The following is a 21,351-nucleotide window of genomic DNA, read 5'->3' as shown; positions in this document are numbered from 1 at the left end:
GATTTGAGTTTACTCTGATAAAATGATCTTTTTTTTTTTCTTTTTTTTCTTCTTTTTTTGCAGCAAAAGATCGGTGACGACTCCGGGGGGGGGAACCCCAAAGCTCCTTCCACTCCCCCCCCCATCACCCCAAGGGACGAGATTCGGGCTCCGAGGTGTTTTGTATTTTTTAATAAAGTTTGTAATCCAATGGACACACAAAACAAAACTGCGCTGCGAAAAATAAAACGAAACAAACAAACAAAAAAAAAGAACAAAACAAAAAACCAGTTCCATAAATTAATAAGTGTTAGGGAAGGGGAGGGGGGGTCGAGAGTCTTTGTACAAGTGTATAACACTTCCACAGCGGCTGAGACGAGGGGGGATGTTTAAATGAAGCGCACTTACAAATGAGTGACAATACAAAGTCTGAGTATGAAAATAAGATTTTCTCTGAAAACACATTTTTGGCACAGATTAAAAAAAAATGTATGTTGTGGGGATTCGATTTTTTTTTTCCTTTTCTTGTTTTTTTTTTTCTTTTTTTTAAAGTCAGTATTATATATATTTATATATATTATATATATATTTATATATACACACACCCACTGAGTTCTGCATATCCCACCAGGAAGGAAAATAGCTCTCCCTTTTATTTTTTTTTTTCTCTGTTTTGTATTTTCTTTTTTTTTTTTTCTTTCTTTTTCAGTGTAAACTGTACATCCCAGATGAAGAGAAGACGGCTGCAGCGGGGGCAGGTGGAGCAGAGGAAGGTTCACATCCGGAAAAACCAAATAAAAGAAAATTAAAGGAAAAAAAAACCCAAAACCAACGATTAAAAAAAATAAAATAAAAATAAAAGCGAACGTGTGAAATGATCCTTGACCCACAGATTTCAGGCGGAGTCCCCAGGTCCTGCGTTCAGTCCCCGGCGCGTGTGTCCGTGTGTGTCAAGACATCCAGAACGTCACAGCGTGTCCCCAACTGTGCAAAGGTCCGAGTCACTAATTTAGTGCAAAGGCAGTTCAGGTTTGTTTTTTTTTTTAATAATATTTTTTTCCTTTTTTTTTTTTTTTGTTAAAAAAAATAAGCCATCCTTTCTTCTTTTTTTTTTCTTTTTTTTTTTTTTTTTTCCCCAAAAGGAGGCACAGAAACCCCCCACCAGGCGCCTGCCGAGTGCATCGTTGTCCGTAAGCTAAAGCAATATGTAAACATCCAGGGCAGCAAAACCGCCCAGCGAGAGTTTGATCGAGGCCGGTCCGGGCAGGAGGCTGGTGTCTGGCAGCATTTTCTTCTTCCATCACTTTGTCTCTCTCTTTTTTAGTTATTTTTAATTGTTTTTGTGGGTTTCGTGGGCTTAGGTTTTTTTTTTTTTTTTTGCTGCAGGGCCTTTGGAAAAAAAAAAAAAAAAAAAAATCCCAAATAAAAAAATCCCAAAAGTCAGTTGAAGCGGTAAACGAGCTCATACCGAGGCGATGACGATCATGAGGTGAGGGGAGATGTTGGAGATGCTGGCGAGCAGGTCCGGGGCCAGGCGGGACAGGTGGCTTTCCGAAAATTCGCAGGGTGGGAAAATCTGCAGAACGTAGGCGGGCTGAGGGGAGAGAGGAAACGACAGGTGAAAGACAAACCTTGCGGCAGGGATGGTCTAAAATGACTAAAACCGGGACATTTGGGTAATCTTTTGGCTGTTTAAAAGCTCATAACCCAGCGGAGTTGTAGAAAAAGTGAGATGCTGTTCAGGAATGCAGACGCGGGTCCCAAAGTGGGGTGTTTTTCTGCGCTCGGGACGGAATGACTGGTTGGTTTTATTGGGAAAGGCAGAAAAATTCCCATTCGTTATTAATTATTATTATATAATTTATGATCATGATTAATTTCAGCGATGGCTCCAAGCACCAACCGCTCGTTCTGGGCTGTTTACACCCAGGGAACGGATTAAATTCAGTCTGATGCAGCAACACATCTGGACTAAATGCTTCGAATCACCAACCCTAAATGTTTTCTCAGCAAAGAGCAAAAAATCATCAGGTGTCCTGGAAAAATGAGGATATGACATGAGAAAGAAACCGGGACTCTATTTCCAATGCAGAAAAAGCTGGAAAATGGGGTTGGTTTGTTTTCACCCAAAGATGTTGAGCTGTGAACAAACTGAACGTACGGTCGGTTGGGGTTTTTTTTGGCTTTGCAATAAATCTCGAACAGTTATATCGATTTTATTGGTGTGTTTTGATTGGTGATGTAACAAACCAACACGGTAAACACGGAGTTTTTGTTTTAACAATAAAAACCGGCAGCTCAACTCCAACCTTTAGCAAAGACTAGACGGTTGTTGGTCCCGTTATCTATTAATTTAGTTTACTGAGGGCGTTTTGGGCTTTTCCGATACCTGGTTAGAGCCAGGGTTGGGGACGTTGATGATTCCTGCGGCTTGTTTCGCTTGCAGGTAGCTGATGAACGCGGCCTTGAGCGACTCCGTCTGATTCACCACGTCCTCCTGGTCTCGGCCGCACGGCAAGGCCAGTAACAGGCAGTAATCGCTCTCCACCTGGACAGAAAACACAAGGATTCCATCAAATATTTGCTGGGAACAGGCCCGTTCGTGACATAACCTGCACTGGAAAATCCTCTCTTTGAACCCCTTCAAAGTTACAAGGATGTGGTGAAAGCTCGGCCAGCCTGGATGGTGAAAAGGACTGAAAATTACTGATTTTCACACCTGAATTCCACTTTCCACCTTATTGGAACCAGTAGGAATTTGTTCCGGGGCTGAGGGATGGGTGATTTCAAAGGTTTCTCGAATCCCCCATCCCACTTTTTAACAGTAACACCTACTGCTCGTGACCTGCGACCTGTATTTCACACTCTTTGGGATGAAGGAATCGCATAGAATCTCAAAATAATGTGACAAAAGCCCAAGTTTCTGGGAGAATCGATTGTTTTTTTGTTACACAGCTGGTAAGGACAGCCCAGTTTCCAGCACACAGATAGAACTTCTCCTAAAGTTGCATCATAAAATAATTTTGGTTGAAAAGCCCCTCAAGATCATCGAGTCCAACCGTTTCCCAGCCCTGGTGCTGCCCCATGTCCCTGAGAACCTCTGCAGTTCTGCTGAGGTTAGTTGGGGTTTTGTTTTCTTTCACTGCCTGCCTTTGGTTAATTTATGATTCTGCAGCATCCTGGGTGCTTTTGCAAAGTGCAGTTTGAAAGCATGTGCTGTTAATGCAACAAATGCCGCCAGACTTGCTGCAAGGGGAGAAAAACTGGGATATTTCCCAGCGCGTCCCTCTGGCCCTGTTGTGGCGCCGGAGATGGAGATTCTGTGTTTCTGTTCCTGATGTTACATAGAATCATTTTGGTTGGAAAAGTCCCTCAAGATCATCGAGTCCAACTGTTCCCCACCCCTGGCACTGCCCCATGTCCTGAGAACCTCATGTCCGTCTGTCCAACCCCTCCAGGGATGGCGACTCCAGCACTGCCCTGGGCAGCCTGTTCCAATGCCCCACAGCCCTTTGGGGAAGAAATTGTTCCCCAGATCCAACCTCAACCTCCCCTGGTGCAACTTGAGGCTGTTTCCTCTGGTCCTGGCGCTTGTTCCTGGGGAGCAGAGCCCGACCCCCCCCGGCTCCCAGCTCCTTTCAGGCAGGTCAGAGATCAGAAGGTCTCCCCTCAGCTCCTGTTCTCCAGGCTGAACCCCCTGGGTCCCTCGGCCGCCCCCCAACCTCTCACCATCATCCTGCGCGCGACCCCCTCCAGCTGCGACGCCTCCAGCCGCATGCGCTGGGCGATCCTCAGCGGTGGGCCGCCCTCCGGCGCCGGCAGCGACCGGTGAGCCAAGACGTTATTACCGGAGACAAAGTGGAGCTGAACAGCGGCCGTGTCATTTTTGAGAGCCAAGAGGCCCTGCCAGACGATGGGGTATTTCTGGAAAGAAGGAGAAGAAATATAAACCGCAAATGAAGGAGAGGGGGATATTAAATCCCATCTGAGCTGCTGATTTGCCTCTACCGCTTTGCTTTAAGGGCTCAGGATGGATGTTACATCTTATTCCTCCTCGTACGTGCTGGTCCAGGCTTCGGTCAGGTCCTGCTAAATGAGGAATTTAGTCCTTTTTCTTCCAGCTGGCTGAGGTGCCTGAGTGGCTCCTTCACCGTTAACATCACAGCACTTCCCAATCTTCCAGCCTCCCACACAAGCTGTTACCAAACCCTATTTTCTCTTTTAAAAATGAGAGAATTAAGAGCGAGCAGGAGAGTTGCTCAATATTACACGGGAAATAGCACTTAAACCCAACTTTCAGTTCCTCGTCAGTGCCTGTTCCTCATCACCTCCCTCTTCCTTAGTCTCTAGGCTTTGGAAAGGTGTGGGCTTTTTCTTTTTCTTTAAATTAAATATATACCACTCTTTCCTGCCCACAAATCAAACCTTTCCAAAAAACAGCTGACTGTAAAAATGATGCAGCAATGTCTGAGCAAAATGAGAAAAGCAGGGGCTGCTCTGCATTAACAGTCCCTTATCGCGAGGCTCTAGTAAATGCCACGGAAACACGAACGTGGCTTAAAATTCACCAGGGACAAGAAAGCAGACAGAGAATCGATCGCCTTCTCCGCATCTGAAGCAAAAGAGGTCAGACTTTGGTGCCACGGGGGAGATGAACTATGTAGAATTTGATTATTTCTCCCCAGGACGAGGAGCACGAGGCCGGAGCGATACTCACCGTCAGGAGCTGAACCATGTCCACGGGTCTCTGCGACACGGGGTGAGGAGACGGCTCCTGTTTGAGAGCGGCCTGTGGCTCGGGGCGATTGAGGGGCAGCCCCGGCGGAGCCCCGGGACCCGACGTCGTGGGGATAAACACGGATTGTTTGGCAACGGCCGGAGGTTGGTGCGGTGACGGGAGCTCCTGTTTCATGGAGATGGCGACGGGCGAGGGGTAGGAGGTCTGGCCCGTGTCCGCTTGTGCCCTCTGGAGGTGGACGTGAGGGTCCATGGGGGCCGCGTGCCTGTTCACGGTGGGGTGGTGACTCTGTTCGGGTCCTGCTGCCGGCGGGCCCTTGGGATCCTGCGGGATCTGAGGGGTCTTGCTGCGCACAGGCTGGCTGGGGTGCGAGTGTTCGCCCTCCGGCAGACCCTGGGAAGCAGGCGGTGGGGGAAAAAGGAAAGATTTGAGGTCATGGGTGTATCCGAACTCAGTCATTCAACGATAAAGCTGCCGGGGCACCACCTGGGTGCGTCCCCACCAAACCAGCCCTGCTGTGACGGTGCCCAGAGCATCCTCCCCATTCCAAAGCCACCTCACCAGCCTCTCACATCCCCCAAATCTTGCCCCGAGCCCGTCCTTGGCCACGCCGTCCATCCCAGGACGCCCGACCCATGGTGATGACAATTCTCCCTCCAGCACCTCTACGTCTAGAAACCTCTAAGCAGCTTCACACCTGCTGGTTGGAGTGCTGAAGTAGTTAATGCGCTTTTTTTCTAATGCCAAGCGATGTTCAGACCCCATCTCCCAAACAAAAATAGCTCCTCTTGTGCGACAAACTTAGGCAGGGCTTGGAGACTAACCACAGAGAGCTAAACTCAGCTCCTGCGGCCACGCAGAGCCGCGCTGGGGCTCTAATTAGCTCCAAGCACTGCAGATTTCAGGCAAACGGACTAAAAAGAGTTTTATTTCTCACCTGAGACGGGGTCATGCTCCGGGAAGGCAACCCAATCGGCGAGGCGCCCGGGAACTGAGGATGCCCGAGCTGTGCCGCCGTGTGGTAATTCCTCATGTCACCGTACACAGACCGATAATCGTGGAAGGAGCCGCTGGCCGGGTGCATGATCTGCACCCCGTGCGGCACCACCACGGGCTGTGTCAGGGGCAGCCCGGGCAGCTGGCTGCTGGCGGGGACGCTGAGCAGCCGCGGCTCACTGTGAGGAGAATGTGCCATCTTGCCTTCGGAGGATTTCGGCGTCTCTTTTCCCGGCTGCGGGGTTTTACTGACGGGGGGAGTTTTCCCGGCCCCTTCGGGCGTTCGGGATTGTCTCGTTTCCGAGTGGTGCTCGCCCACGGCGGCCATGTGCGGGTGCATGATCATGCGCACGTCCCGGGGGACGTTGTACTGGTCCAGCCGGATGCTCGTGGGGTGCATGCGGTAATCGGGCTGCATCACCAGCACGTCAGACTGCACGGGGGCTGGCCCACGGCACACCGTGGTGTGGTGGTAGTGCATCTCCTCCTCGGGAGCGTGCTGCGAAGACAGAGGAGGCATGACGATGTCTCGGATGGGAGCTGGCTGGGGCGTGCTGGATCGCTGGGGTTTGATCTCGATCTGGGGCTGCAGAGCGGCTCTGGGGGAGTGGAGAGCTTCGGGGCGGATGCCATAAGGGATGCCGGAGAGAGGAGGCGTGTTCATCCTCACCTCGCCTTGAGACAGGTGGCCCAGGGACACAGTCTGTGTGACGCTGTGAGGGGGCATGATAACGGATTGCTCGGGATGCATGCTGGAGATGTACTGTGGAACGGGGATCCCCGGCGCCAGCATCACCGGGGTGCTGCTGGATAAAGCCGGAGATGAGGTACTGCCGGGGTGGCAAGTCCGGGGGAACGGCGACGGCGAGTGCCCGCTGGTGCGCGGCGAGTGCGGCTCCTGTTTGGTGACTCCCAAGTGGGAAATGGCCCGGTCGGTCGGGGTGCTGGGGCCCGAGCTGACGTGGTTCGCTTCCGAATGCATCTTCCCAGAGAGGGAAGGGTGGTGAGGACTGACCCCAGGACTCAAGTTGGAGGATTGCAGAGTCTTGGTCTCCACTTTCAGAGCAGCCGGATCGGACAGTTTTTTGTTCACAACCATCTGGTTGTGGACGAGTACGGGTGGAGTGTTTACAGTCTGCGTGAGGACTTTACCGGGCTGGGATGCCGGAGTCTGGACAGAAAGGTGGGACGAGTCGGACTTCTCCAACACGGCACGCTCTTGTTTAACGGAGGAGATGACGGGCGACGTGTTGTACGGTTGTGTTCCTAGTACCAAAGAAGAATGGGTGGAAACAGTCCCATAGCCCGCCGAGGTCTGGGAGCCTTTTGGTGTCGGCTGAGATGGCGTGATGGGTTCCTGTTTAATCTGAGACTTGGATACTGACTGCTGAAACTCTATGTCAACGGCACTGGCAGGGGGGATCTGGCTGATCTTGGCACTAATTCGCTGAGGACCTTCTGTCTTCTGCCCCGAGTAACTCAGGAGCACGACACCCTCCGAGGTGTTCACCCGCAGCCCCGGGCTGGACCCAGCCTCCACCGGGCTCTCCTCGATAATAGACATCGATCCTGGGTGAAACCTACTGTTATCATTTGTGCTTGACCTCTGCTTAAATTTCGACGAGGGGGCGTTGACGAGACACGTCTGGGTCTGGGGAGCTTGTTTCACCAAGGTGATCCTCGGAGCCTCCTCCAGATCCACGCTGTGGGGCATCCTGCTGATAACTGAAGTGGCCTTGGGAGCGATCACGGTGCTTATTTTTTCCTTCTCGCTGAACACCGGAGCTTCAGCCACCGGTGGATCCAAGGCATTGGTGACGGGAACTGCCGGTTTCTCCTCCGAAACCGGTTTGATGGCCTCTATGGCGGGGTGGAGAGGTGCCTCCTCCAAACGAGGCGCACTCACCGGCTCAGCGTGCGTCGTCGTCACGTGCGTGGATGTTATGCTCGTCGCTGAGACGTATTTGGGCTCCATAAGTATCTTCCTCAAAGTGCTGGAGTTGGTATCGATATCCGAGGCCTTCGTGTCTGGGGGGAGAGCGGGAGGCGGTGTGGAACGGGCGCGGGGTTCCTCGTGCCGCACCATCCACTCTGGCACCTTGGCAGCGCCAGAGTGAAGGGGGACGATGGTTGCGGGCACCGGGGCGGGCAGCTTGGCCGCTGTCACTGCAGGGATGGCGGGAAGGGCTGGATTTGGGGCGCTCGGCGGTGTGATGGGCGCATTCTCCATGGGCGACTGTATCTTGAAGCCGCTCTGAGCCCCCTCGTCGAGCGGAACCGGCGGGGCGGCCAAGTCCAGAGGAGCCGGAGCGGGTGTTTTCGGAGAGGTGCCGCTCTCGGCGACGGCTTCGTGCACAGCCACGATAACATCGGCGGCTGCAGCCTTGCCAGCATCAGAAGCGCCTGGCTCCGCGGATACCTGAGTAGCGTTTTTAGTTTGCTTTTCCTCCTTCAAGGCTTCTTCAGGTTTTGCTTTAACTTCGCTGGCGGGGGGCGACTTGCTCTGTGCACTCTCTGTCTCGAAGGCGTTGACTTCAGCGACATCGCCCTTTCTCCCCGTGCTCCTTTTGCGTCTCTGCCGTGTGGTTTTCTGACGGCCCTTTTCTTTCCGAGCAACTTCAGCCTCCTGCAGGGTCTCGGCCTCCTGTGCGGAGTTGGAAGACTCGCTGAAGTTGACTTCGGCCTCTTTGCTCTCGGTCTCTACCACTGACGGGGCAGAGCTGGGAACCGCCTGCACCGCGGGCTCGACGGCAGCCTCGGTCTCCAGGATATTATTCACTGCCTGATCCGTCTCGGGCTCCATCTCCTCCCGAGGTGACGGTAACACCAAGGGCTCCGCGGGGATTTCAGTTTCTGATTCAGCTGGATACGTCGGGGGCGCGGGGAAGCTTTCCGTCTCCCCAGAAATATCATTGATGATGGAGCCGATGGCCGCCGCCAGCTCCGTTTCGCTCGCCTGATGCGTGGGTTTGTCTCCTTCCTCCTCCTGACGAACTTCAGGCACATCTGCCGTCGGCTCTTTATAGGCAGCAATCGCTGGAGGAGTTTCGGTGAGTTTTGCAATATTCTCCACGGCCTGCTCGAGTTCGATCTGTTTTGCTAACTGGGCAGCTTCGGGGGATGGCTTTGGCTCCCGCACCACCTCTTTTTCCGTCTCTGGGAAGGAATCTTCTGCCTCATTTTTAACAAAATGGGGTGGCAAGATGTCCTCTTTTGGGGGGCTCTTCATTTTGGCCGGTGACACTGCCACCGGCTCTGTCTCCTCCTCGGTGGGCCGCAAGGCACCCTTGACTTCGTCCACGTTGAGGCGTATTTCCACATTTTTGAGACACACGGATGCTTTATCTACGACGGTTTTGGTATTTTTGTACCTTCCTCTTTTGGATTTCGTAACCTTCTCCGGCACCGGCTTCTTCTCGATGATCTCAACCGTGGGGATTTCCAGCTGGTTCTTCTCCACATCCACTTCTTTCCTATCGCGTTTCTGCTCACTGGCTGCTGGCTCTTTCTCGATGTTTTTTGCTTTATTGCCATTGTCACCGATGCTCAATTCTTGACCACTCCTCTCAGCAGCGTCTTCAGATTCAGCCAAGGTATCGGCTTTTGGGTCGTTCTTCCCTTTCTTCCCCTGTTGGCTGGTGGCAACTGACGAGTGACCGTGTGTGAGCTTCTGGGATCTAGGAGATCTCCAGCCTTCTGCAGGCTTAGGAGCTTCCACAGCATCTTTAGTTTCAGTCTCCTCTGCCTCTTGCTGGACCGGTTCTGTCTTTATGGGAGAGATGTCCTCCTCTGGCTTACGGCGGGTTTTTGGAGGTCTCCCCCTCCTCGGGGTCGTCGGAACAGTTGTCGCTGTTTCCTGCGGTTCCTTTTCGCCTCTTTTTCTGGTGGATCTAGTGACCTCCACAGAGTCCTTCACCGGAGATGGTCCTTCATTGTCCCCCGTGGTAGCGTAGACCGACCTTACGTTTCTGCGCCTAGTCCGGCCTATTGGCAAGCTCGGCTCAACGTTTTCCAGCTCTGTGGCAGAACTGGGGGATTTCGCGGCGTTCCTCGAAACCTTCTCTGCCTCCACTTTCAACTCAGAAAGCTTCTGCGTCTCCCCACGAGGGGAACTCGACCTTTTGAGTTTTTCACGGTCAATTCTTTCGCTCTTCCTCGTGACGGGCTTTTCCGTCACGTTAGCCACAGCCGATTGCACGGGAGTCTTGGAGCGTTTACTCTTGTAGGACTTTTTATCTTTTACAACAACCGGAGGTTCGACTTCCATATCATTGTCGGAAACAGGCGGCAGGACCTCGGCAGCCACCTCTGCTTTTTGACTCGCGCTAGCATCAGTGTTGGCAGAAGGTGAAGGGTTTTCTTCTTTAGGCTCAGCGGCCTCATCAGGCTTCTGAATGAGCTTGGGCAGAGGTGGAACCAACTGGGCACCTTCAGGTTCTGGATCTACACTGATGTCTGGTTGGTCAAACAAAGCCCCAGGAGTAGGAGGTTTGGTATCCAAGTATAAAGGATGCTCCGTTGTGACGGCATCTTCCTCCGGTGCCAGGGTTGTAGCGACAACTTCTTTAGTAGCTTCTACGACTGGCGGGGGTTCGGTTTGCTCGGGTGGTTCGATTTTGACAGGAGCGGCAAGTTCAGGAAAAGGTTTTTGCTCCTCTGCTGCAGAAGCAGGTTCCGATGGTTTTTCTTCTTTTACGGAAGCCGCTTCCACCGCCACCTTCTCATCTGCTGCCTTCTCAGAAGCAACTGGAGCTGGTTCTTGTGGTAGGACAGCGACCGAAGAGGGACCGACCACCGAGGCAGTTTTATGTTCTGGTTCTTTACCATCAGGAACGGTTTCTGGGGTCTTCGGCCGGTTTTCTTTATCTTCCTGTTTTTCCGCTTCTTTCGGTTTCTGATCTTTCTCCTTTTCTTTCTGCTGCATTCGCGTCAGTTCGACAAATCTACTGTGAAAGAGAACGACCGGTTCCTGCACCAAATCGGCCGCGCTGTTAGTCCCATCGGAGGAAGACTGTCTCCCGTACAATCTACCAGAAATAAAGTCAAGATCATCATCTTTTCTCTCTAAATGCTGCAGGCGCTTGGAGTCCTGTTCAAAGATTGAACTATGCAAAAACCGAGAGGCGAACAGTTCCTGTCTCTCTTGTTCCTCCTCTTTATGATCTTCTTTCTTATCGTCCAGTTTACCACCTTCTGAATCAGTCCTGATTTTTTTCTTTTTCATATACCAAGATGGAATAGGTCTGGGAGCTGAGTCAACCTTCTCTTTGTCTTTATTGTTTCTAAAACTAGCGAATCTTGAATCCCAGTCTAGAAAGGACCAGTTTTCTTCTCTGGACGAAGAGAGAGATTTAGCTCTTTCAAGCAAGGCCTTTGTGTCTGGGGTGATTGTCTTGTCCAACGCAAAAGAGTAAAATTTATTTCTTTCTAAGGAACTCGACAGTCTTTCCTCTCGTTCACGTAACTTCTCTTCTCTGTCCCTTAATAAAAAAGACAACCTGGAACTCTCTAACAAGGATGAGGCTTTTGGGGAATGGGGTTTGTTTTCGCCGTCGTCATCCGAATCCGAAGGCACCTCGCCAGGCTCCAGGTCGCGGACGGAGCGCTTGCGGATGCTGTCTCTCTTGACGATGCTGCTGGGAAAGCTGATATCGACTCTGCCGGGCTCCGGCTTCACCTGCGTCTCCCACCTACTCGAGTCATCTTCAGAACTCAGCACGGAGAGCTTTATTTTAGCCATTTCAGCCATCTGCTCCCTTCTGCTGGAATCGTAAGGATTAAATTTCAGCGAGTCCTCCCTCACAGTCATGTTGGAGTACGAAAGACCCTTTTCTTCTATTTTAGGTGACTCTTTGGTTTCCTTTAGCGGCATTAGCCTCGGAGAATCGAGCGTGTCGTCATCTTCGTGGAAAGGGAAGTGTCTGATACTGGGGGAACAGGACGTCCTTTCCGAGTCCTCACTCACCTGACGAGAACTTCGGTAGTTCCTCTCTCTTTTAGTGCTAATTTCGAAGTCAAACTGGTCGGTCTTTTTCCTTTTGCTTGGTGGAGAGTCATCGGTGACGTCCTGCGGAGGTTTTCCCACCTCGTGGACCAAGCTCCGTCTTTCATACTCATCCACATCTTTCTTCGGGCTGCCGAACTTCTCAGACTTTGCGATCTCCATTTCCAGCTGCTGTTTTAACCTGCGGCTTTGCTCCATTTGTTTCCTGTAGCTTTGCGTGTGATCGATGTCGATGCCAATCTTCTCCTCCGTATCAGCCAACTGAGGTTTCTCTTGGCCAAGTTTATGGTCGGGTGCGTCTTCGGGAAGACCAGAGTAATTCTTCCTTGCGTCCTCTCTCTCCATTCCTTGGTCGTCTAGGAGCTGTACCTGTTTATGCTGGGGTTTTACGGGGTTCAGTTTTTTAGAAGAGAGTTCCTGAACCTCCACCGGTTCATCGGCTGCCTCCATCAGCCTCGCCTGCAGATCCAGGGTGGGACGCATGCCAATCCCACCGACGTTAAGAGTCTCCTGAATTTCTTTGGGACTAGTAACAGGAATAAGTCTTTCCAGTTTGAGTTTTTTAGATTCCCTTTTAAGCATCTCTTTCCTTGGGGGTTTTCTCTCCAATTCTCCTTCCCTTAACATGGTCGCTTCTCTAGACGAAGCCGTTGCGTCGAGCTGCTTTTTCAAAACCATTCGCGCATCTTCCTCATCTTGGCTGCTTCTCTTGGCTTCCAGTTTTTGCCTGTCTGCCTTCAGATTTGCATCAGCAAAACGTCTTTTACGAGCCTCCAACTTGTCTAAATCTACCGCGTTGGCCCCTTCGGAAGGTTGCTCCGTCTTCAAGTGCTTTTTGGGTTTCAGTTTTCCCTCCTTATCCACCACTTCTACGTGACTGGCAAGGGCTTTCTCTTTTTGTACCTTGGTTCTGACAGGTTCTAGTTTGGACTGATCGGACTTGGTTTGCTCAGCTTGAGACGTCTGCGTCTTCTGCTCAAGAAGCGGGGACTTCATCGTGTCATTATCAAGCTTTGCCCTCAGTTTCTCCAAAGCGGGCTGATCAACAACTTTCCCTTCCTTTTCTTTCACTCGGGTCAACACAACGCAGGGCATGAGCTCCAGGCGGTTTTTAGCTGTCCCTTCTTTGTCACCTCTCTCTTTGCTTTGTTTACTGTTGCCCTTCAGTTTTTCAGGGCTGGGCTCTCTCTCATTCTCTTGATCCGTTTCAGAAGACTGAGAGCTGGGCGAATGGATTTTTGCTTTTCGTTTTTGTTTATCGGTTTTCTCCTTTTCGAGTTTTTCCGGCTTCTCCTTTCTCACCAAGCGCTTCTCCTTGTCGACTCTCTCCTGTTCAAAAGCCCGCTCCTTTTCCGTTTTTTCGTTTTTTGCGTAGCGTTCCACGCGGGCTTTCTCCAGCTTGTCGTATCGCGGAGGGGACAGAGAGCTGCAGCTGCCGCTGCGATCCGACGACCTGCTGTAAATCCTCCTCTCTGAATCACTCTGCAGCCTTTCCGATTGCGAGGGAGACGCTCCAGGGCTCTGCGGGCGCCTGGAGTGCGTCGGACTCTGGCTCCGTTCAATCGGTCTCCGCTCGTGGTCTCTGTCGCGATCGGATTCGAACCGTTCCCGCTCCCTCTCCCTCTCGCGCTGCCTGTAGCTGTACTCCCTGATGTCCTGCTCGTACGGGTCGCCTCTGTAATCCCTGTACTCGCGCGGGTCGTCGTAGTAGCGCGGGTCGTAGTAGTCGCCTTGGTAGGGATCCCACTCGGCGTAAAATTCTCTGCCTCGAGCCGGGTATTCTCGCCGAGGATCTTCGGGATACGTCCCCGGAGTCCGAACGGTCTCGTAGTAAGTACGATCAGGGGCATATTCGTAAGATCCTCTTCTTTCGTCTCTGCTAAATATAAGAATAAACAGATTCGTTTTCCTTCTTCACCAACACCAACATAACCACATTCTTTGCTATGTAGGGCAATAATTTTATGATCATCTCTTTAGACGTGCATCAAGGCAACTGTACACAGCCGCATACAGAGATTTAACAATGCATTGGTGCGCAGTGGATTAAATGCTTTGTTAGCTTATCAACTACCGTTGGCAGTTAATTAATCATTTTGTGATGGCTCTGTCAAGTATCTTTTCACCGCCCTCGCTGCTTCATTTTTGCCAAATTCAAACATTAAATTAAATGAAGGTAAAACCCACATAACATACACGGTCTGTGCTGGTGAAGACCAACCCATCTCACGACTTGAAACCCACCTCTGAAAACATGAGTCAACTCAGAATTCAAGGTTGGAACCTCTGCATTACTGAGCAGTAAAGTGGTAATAAGATTTCTTTAAAAATCCTAAACCCCGTAAGCGATCATTTAATTCCAAAATTGGCTCTTTTGCTGCATTCGACATGCTGACGTTGCCTATTTACAGAGCAAGTCAACAAAAACCATCAGGTTGTTTCTGAGAGCAGGTGAATTCATGGGAAGCACTCGTCAAAATAAGTCAAGCAGTTAGTGTTATTATCTCAACACCTCCAAATGGCAAAAATGAGCCATTTGTAACAATGAACACGCCTCTTTGGCAGAGCGGGGCACAGAGCTCCACTTCTGCACCATTACAGAGTGTTCTGCACACTCTGTTTCACTTATGTTTATTTGGCTTCACAATTGCTGTTTTCTGCTAAAAGCTGACAGGTTCCACATTTTAAGAAATGGTCAAAATTGAACAAGAACGCCAAGAAACAAAACACGGAAGACAAAAACCTCATTCTGCAAGCGAAGTGGGGAATTGTGGAAGGCAGCTGCAAAGTAATAAAAATTAATCACAGGGTTTGTTTCAGTTTGTGTGTGTTTTTTTCCTTTGGGTCCTTTTTTAAACTGGCTACAACTACAACCGGAGAAAAGCTGGTTAGTGCAGATCTCAGCATCGTTGCGAGGGACCGGGAGGAGGACCAGAAGATGCAGAATTGCAAGACTCACTGCAGAGCTCACTCAATCACTCTATGATTCATTATTCCTAAGTATCTCGTAAAGACTATGTGAGCGGAATGACAGAAAAGGAAAAACAAGACTAACGTGTACTCCGTTCCAGAAATCAGTGTTCTACTCAAGAGTTATTTCCAGGAGAAGACAAGCCCAGATGACTCCTGCACGTTAAAAGACATCCAGTAAAGCGCTTCTCTTTTCTGAATTTTCAGAGGAAATTATTACTGACAGCTTGCTGGCACATCACATCTGGCGAGGACTGGGGAACGCATACGTTTCTTTTTCCCTTATGCAAATCCTGATTGCTAATTTCCAAACCCTCCTCGCTTCGAAATCTGGCAATTTTGCATATATGCGAAACCAATCATTTTCCTGCAAAAAACCATTGGATTTGTCTAGCTCACAGGTACAATCAGTGTCACACTGGGCTTATTATAGCTAGGCCAGAACTCTTACAATTAAGCCAGCCTCTGAAGGTAATAAAAAAAAGGATGTTTTTTTCAGCCACTAGAGACAAAAAAAGCACAAAATGTGGAATGTTTCTGTGCCAGGGTCTGCAGAGCGAAGCGGCCGTGCAGGGGGAACACAAACCTTTGCAGCACGTGCGAGACACCGATGCGTCAACACAGACCACATTTCTCACGTCAAATAGCAAAAAAAATATTGCAGCCTCACTCAGATCCTATTGTTTTATCAAGTTAACAAACTAAACGGCTGAAAAGGGGCAGGTGGAAGCCCAAATTTTCCTCTCTGCTCAACAGATGAGCAGCAGTAGTTTATCAGACCATATATACACACCCGTTAATATATACATTTCTCTTGAGGGTATGGGAAGGCACTACAGATGAACTATAAGAAATGATGAACGACTCGCAGCTGTGTCCTGGTGACCCATCACCGTAACCGGATACTGAATATATAGATCACGCCAAGAGCCGAAACCTGCACCTAACTAGGAATTTCAGTAACCGACAACACTTCAGATGTGTGATCTGCAGTTTAAGTCTGATCACCTAGATTTGTCTTAAAAAAAATACATTGAAAGGTAAGAGACATTAAAAATATGCTAAAACATTGTTAATAAAACTTTAAAAATAAAGATGAAGTTGCGAGGAACAAAAAAGTGTCTGTTTAATAATTACGGCCTGAAGAAAGTTTATTTGCACTGAAGACGATGCTGGAAAAGTAAAAAACTGTAATAAAGGTATTGACACTTGCCTCCTTTCTGCCAGCATTTCATAAAAGTCTCTGATATCTTGACCCGTTTTCTCCATGGAATGATAAAATGCCAACTGACTTTCTCGATTTGCAAAGTCCACCTGAAAAACAAAAGGTAAATCACGTTCACTGAGAGAAACATCCCATTTTGCCAACATTTCACTGCCTGCTGCAGCCTGAAGATGGGAGCAGAATTGAAAATGGGGGTGATAATATTAAATGCTTCTCAGGACTGGCCCTACACATCCCAGGAATAAAGACCTTTTTCTCTTAACTCAGCGCAGCTGCGTGGAGCTGTAGAACCACCTCCTTACTGGGGTGATGATGTTGGAGCTGCCAGACCAGAGACTCCTGTTCAGTAAAGCAGCAGGAAAAATACACATTATTATCGTGGTATTGATGTTTTTAATACTACGACTCCAATTACAGTTCCAAAGTCCCTTTCATCTCCGTGCAGCGCTACAGCAGGTCAGTATTATTAATCTATTTCAGACTCCACGTTATTTGCCCCGGGGTTATACAGGATGGCAACAGCAGGGATAGGAAGGGAACCAAGTCTCCTGAATTGCTGCTCCTTGTTCTAACTACTCAAAGAACTGGTGTTTTCTAGCCAAGGGTGACAATATTAAGAAGCTAATGGCACAGCTGATGCAAAAAAATAAGGATTCGAATGCATTTAATCAAGCATATGCCACATAATGCAATTTGTTTAACATCACAAACACAAGCTATGACATTTTTAAACGACCGCAGGTTTTACTGCATATAAGGGTTGCTTATATCCAACCACCGTGCTCAGAAATGACAGTATATCCAACTCCGGACCCCAAAGGGTGTGAAGTTGCAAGGTTAATACAGCAGATCATGCTTGAAATCATCACCCGCTCTTCAGGAGAGAAGAAAAGAGAAGGAGGAAGATAATTCAGAGGGTTGGCTGACACCTCACGTCCCCAGTTAGCTGGACTGACGGGACAGTCGTTAACGGGTATTACAGCATTCGCCCAAATCCAAGACATCCCTCTAAATGTTAAGTGTTGCTGCCAGAAAAACTAGTTTCTATCTTTTTTTTTTTTTTTTAAAAAGTAGTGTTTTTAACTGTTTTTTTTTTTTAATTTGCAGATCGTCTCGGCCAGGTCGAGAGCCCAGAGCAGCTGAAAGGCAGCGACGTGTTATCCCGGAGGAACTCACACCCTCCGCTCCCACTTTTCTAACACAAAAACAGACAAAAGTTTGCCTTGGATTCGAGTAAATGAGGTGGTTACACGGACACCAACACTCAGGAGCTTAGAGAGACAAGTTCAGTGAAACGAACGGCTGGAAAATACTGGAAAAGGCTTGATAAGTAACGGTTCAAGACACCCTAACATCTTGATAAGCCGAGTATAAAAAAAAAAAAAAACCAACAATTTAAGCCTTTGATATCTGGGACACAGATGTCCCGCTCAGTATTCCTTTTCAAATGCCAAGTTTAAAGGGGTAAGGCCTAAATACAATTTGTTTCTTGTTTGGTTTGGTTTGGTTTGTTTTGGAGGTCATTCTGCACACCTTAATTTTATTCCCACCGATTTTCCTCCCCTTGGTCTCTTTTACAGCTGCTTGTGCATATTCAATCTCATTGTAGAGAACCAGGGCCATGCCTTTTAAGCGGTCAAACACCACCTGTAAAAAACAAAAAAACAAAACAAAAACCAAATAAGAGCCTCATCCACAGGACTTAACGTCAGTCCCAACAAAATCCTAAGTCATGAGGATACCAGTAAGAAAATAATTTTGAGCAAGGTAAATTTCCAGGCTTTTCCGATGAGGCGTATTGTAACCAAGAGACAATCAAAGGACACGGGACTGCTTTCAATTGTGGATATTGTGGCTTGAGGTATATTATGCCTTTATTTTGTTTTTCTGTATTTTACTTTTCTTCTTTCATAACTGAGTTTTGTAGTTTCTCTTTGTTTACTGGGGTTTTTTTGGAAAAATTTCCAATGTGTTTTAGGGGGGAAAAAAGGTAAAGGGAACATTTAATCCCCATATGGAAACAGTTTTGGTTATCACAGTCTGCAGTACCACTTGTCAGTTGCTAAACGCCCAATTTCCAAATATTACCTTCCTTCAGCAATATTATTGTTCAAGCAACAACAACGACAATAAAGAATGTCAAAGCTGCAACACAAACCCACAAAAATCCTTGAAGGAGGCAAGACCCTGATCCTGCGAAGGTTTACACACGTTGCTTAACTTTAAGCACATCAATGTCCAACAGAAACACCCAGGACAACTCACATGCTTAATTTTAAGCATGTGCATAAATCACCGGTGCTGAGCCGCAGCGGGGCAGGTAACGCGCTCCCACTGCGTGACACGTGTCTCTTGCACCATCATTGACTTTTTATCTTTCTTTCATGTACTTTTGTCATCAGTATGACTATCCCAACTGCTTTTAAAAAGCCTTTTTTTTTTGGTCTGATGAAAAAATAGAGTTATGTCTAATTATGTAATTAGCACGCATGAGTGTAACTACGTAATTAGACTGCTGTTCCTCCAATGTTAAGCTTTCTAAAGAAATTTTGTTGGGGAGAGACTGCACAAGAGCAACAAATGGGTTTCCAATACTCATTATCTCGGCTCATTCAAAAGAACTTTTGTGTTTTGTTTTCAAAACACCAGAAGCGACTACGTATCGGATCAACAGGATGCAAAGCTACAGAGCCCAAATTACACCCCAGAGAGAATTTTTCTACCCGAGCTACACAAGCCCTGGACAGCGGGGGTTGAAAGGACAGGATGGGAAGAAAGGAAGACGAGTAACGACTTCAAACCCCGCGCCAACGTCTCCCACCTACCTTCACCACGGGCCCATATCGGCAGAAATGGCGAGTTAAATACTGATCCGTGACGTTTGTTGAAAGACCGTCTAACCACACGCAGTTTGTGGGCATGCTCTTCCCAAAGCCCAGCTGGACACAAAAGGGCAAAACTTCCATCAGTACAATTCGCAGGCGTTAAACTAACCGAGCAGAGCGCGCCTAATTAACGAGTTATTAGAAGCAAGCTAGTCATTTGTACAGATTTGCTAAAATTAGCATCTCGCGCAGGTGCGAGCAAGACAAAAATCAAATGGCAATTAATGAAAATAATTCTGCTGGCTTAAACAAATAGAGTGTTTGACAACATTTGTTTCTTCTACGATTTGAATGCTTCTGAGAAGTGACATGTTGACAGCTCTGGGGACTGACGGGCTGTTTTTCAGCAGTACCGGTACAGCTTCCCAGCCTTGGGAAGCCACACACGGACCTTCGAGGCCAGGGAACGTCCGTCTCCAAGTCCACTCAATGCTGAGACAGCCAACAAAAATGCGGATTAATCCCAATTATGGTGGCTGAAAGCATCGCGCTCTGACTTATTCATTAAAAAACATCTTACTACCATAAACTCCGCTGCTGCAGAACACCCTACGGTACAGTCTACGGGAGGATTTCTTTACCTTGAGCCGGTTATTTCCAAGATATTCCCCATCCATCTTCTTAATTGCTTTACACACACTCGCAATATCGCAGTACTGCAGGAATGCATACTGAGGAACACCGTTCACCTTCTTAATGTCGATATCCTGGGGAAAAAACACAAACCAGAACAATCCGTAGTCAGCAACAGGCCGAAAAGGACATTCAACAGCGTCGATGAGATCTAAGTGGGCTTTTTTTTGAGAGAGACACATGGCACAGCAAGCATTCTTTAATTAATATTTTCTTCAGAGAGAGGATTTAAACAATAGTAGAGGGTTAAAAACTTCACTGTTGCGCTGTATCTCATTCAATGGCAAACCCAAATCCTCACTGATGTAGGGAAAGCTCTTCGTAATGCGGATTTAAAACGCAACCCTGCAGAAATAAGCCTGACCCGATCAACAAACAGTAGCTTCAGTTCATTAATATTATGTCAGGAAGAGACAACTCGGAATCAAATACAGATTAATTTTTGCTCACTAAGGCTCAAGAGAAAACAACCTGTTCCAATCCTCATTTCTGAGTCAAGAGGCAAGGGGGTTTCTTTTCCAAATAAACACGATCCGTCCTGTTCCTAGAAACGCAAAGTGATGCTGGACTCGTCTTGTGAACCAACTTGGCACCGACACGGCAAAGGCAAAAAAGATCCTCAACTTCTCCCGCTGCTGGTATCTGATCCCGAGCCACCACAGGCCCTTTCGAAAGTAAGCGCAGTCACGAGGAAGCTACAAAAGCCTAAGTAAGGCTGATTTTAATCCATTTTTAAAAAGCCAGCAAGCTTGGCGTTGACATTTGGTTAACATTCAAGCTCAGCACTAGTACTGGCAAACGTACCGAAAGCCTCTGAACAAACTCATGATATTATGATTCATTCTGAGCCGAAAATAGAAGGTGGAGTGTTTTGGTTTATTTGTTTAAATAGCACAAGTTTCCTTTGCAAGCTATGTGCCAACGCCAGCACACGCGTTTAAGCACAACCGTTCCAACATCCAGGACAGACTAATTTCATGGTTAATAAATGTAGGGACAGGGCAGCAGTTTGATACGGTCTCACTCAAGAGCCCTTTACCTGGGAAAACAGGAGTTAAACAGGGAGTTTACACAACTATTGGACTTGTATAGCCCTGGCCTAACGATTTAAGCAGAACCCTAAGACAGGACTACATTTCCAAGAGTCAGAAGCAGCGCTATTACAACTGTGGCAAATTCTACTTGACCACTCACCCTGGGCAAGCAATTCCTTCTGACAGGCAAATAAAATATCGTTACTTTGCTCGTTATCCACCGGAGAGGGTATAAAGCTGGTCCCTTTTGCACCTGAGCTTGTAAGTTTTCAGGGAAACTGTGCAAGGCAGCACTGACCGATTAATAACATTGACAGGACAGCACTATTTCACAGAAAAGCCAATTTACAAGACATTGCGCTACTACTGATAAGCATCTTTATTGGGACGGCTCTGCTGGTCTAACATTAGAAAAAGGTTTGAGCCACAGACACTGTTTGAATTCATAAATCAGTGTTGGTGTCACAGACAGAGTGGAGGCTGGATGCACAAGGGCTGCCAGACATCATCAAACGCACATTTTATATTTGTCCAGATCGTATATAGAAGCACGTCTCCCCTTCTTTTTTGGGGGGAAGGACATATGGGGTTCCTGGTTATCTGTGACTGATATAATGGTTATGAAAATATTTCAGAGCAGAATGAATAAGGCACAGCATGTTTATAAGCAGCCACAGGTACCAGCGACTCCATAAACTATCGGTGCTGAAGCCCAGATTCAATTCATTAAACTGACTGCAGAGAGTTACTTTACTTTTCTGGAAAATTTGTCTCAAATGCAATATTGATACGAATGGATGGAAAACGGCACAAGGGGAGGATAGGGGGATGACTGCTGCTCTGTCTCGCTCGGAAAACCCAAATCCCGCGTGTGTTGTCGCTAATCC

General features: G+C 48.3%; 1 protein-coding gene across 3 annotated transcripts in view; it reads right to left on the bottom strand.

Annotated features, from left to right (window-relative positions):
• Positions 1 to 79: 79 nt before the first annotated feature.
• SPEN (spen family transcriptional repressor) overlaps positions 80 to 21,351 on the bottom strand; it is a 66,839-nt gene continuing 45,567 nt past the window's right edge. For 2 of the 3 annotated variants that reach the window (XM_065650251.1, XM_065650253.1), the window contains 10 exons: positions 19,379 to 19,504; positions 18,738 to 18,851; positions 17,446 to 17,559; positions 15,901 to 16,001; positions 5,655 to 13,596; positions 4,697 to 5,110; positions 3,709 to 3,903; positions 2,369 to 2,527; positions 1,448 to 1,573; positions 80 to 963 (listed from right to left, as the gene is read on the bottom strand). In XM_065650251.1, the coding sequence (XP_065506323.1) occupies positions 901 to 963; positions 1,448 to 1,573; positions 2,369 to 2,527; positions 3,709 to 3,903; positions 4,697 to 5,110; positions 5,655 to 13,596; positions 15,901 to 16,001; positions 17,446 to 17,559; positions 18,738 to 18,851; positions 19,379 to 19,504 (9,354 nt within the window). In that variant the 3' untranslated portion in view covers positions 80 to 900. The remainder of the gene's footprint in view (positions 964 to 1,447; positions 1,574 to 2,368; positions 2,528 to 3,708; positions 3,904 to 4,696; positions 5,111 to 5,654; positions 13,597 to 15,900; positions 16,002 to 17,445; positions 17,560 to 18,737; positions 18,852 to 19,378; positions 19,505 to 21,351) is intronic. The other variant, XM_065650252.1, reaches the window with a different exon arrangement.

This window comes from Caloenas nicobarica, chromosome 22 (genome assembly GCF_036013445.1).
Source record: "Caloenas nicobarica isolate bCalNic1 chromosome 22, bCalNic1.hap1, whole genome shotgun sequence".
NCBI classification, from domain to species: domain Eukaryota; kingdom Metazoa; phylum Chordata; class Aves; order Columbiformes; family Columbidae; genus Caloenas; species Caloenas nicobarica.
This window is presented reverse-complemented; position numbering and strand designations above follow the sequence as displayed.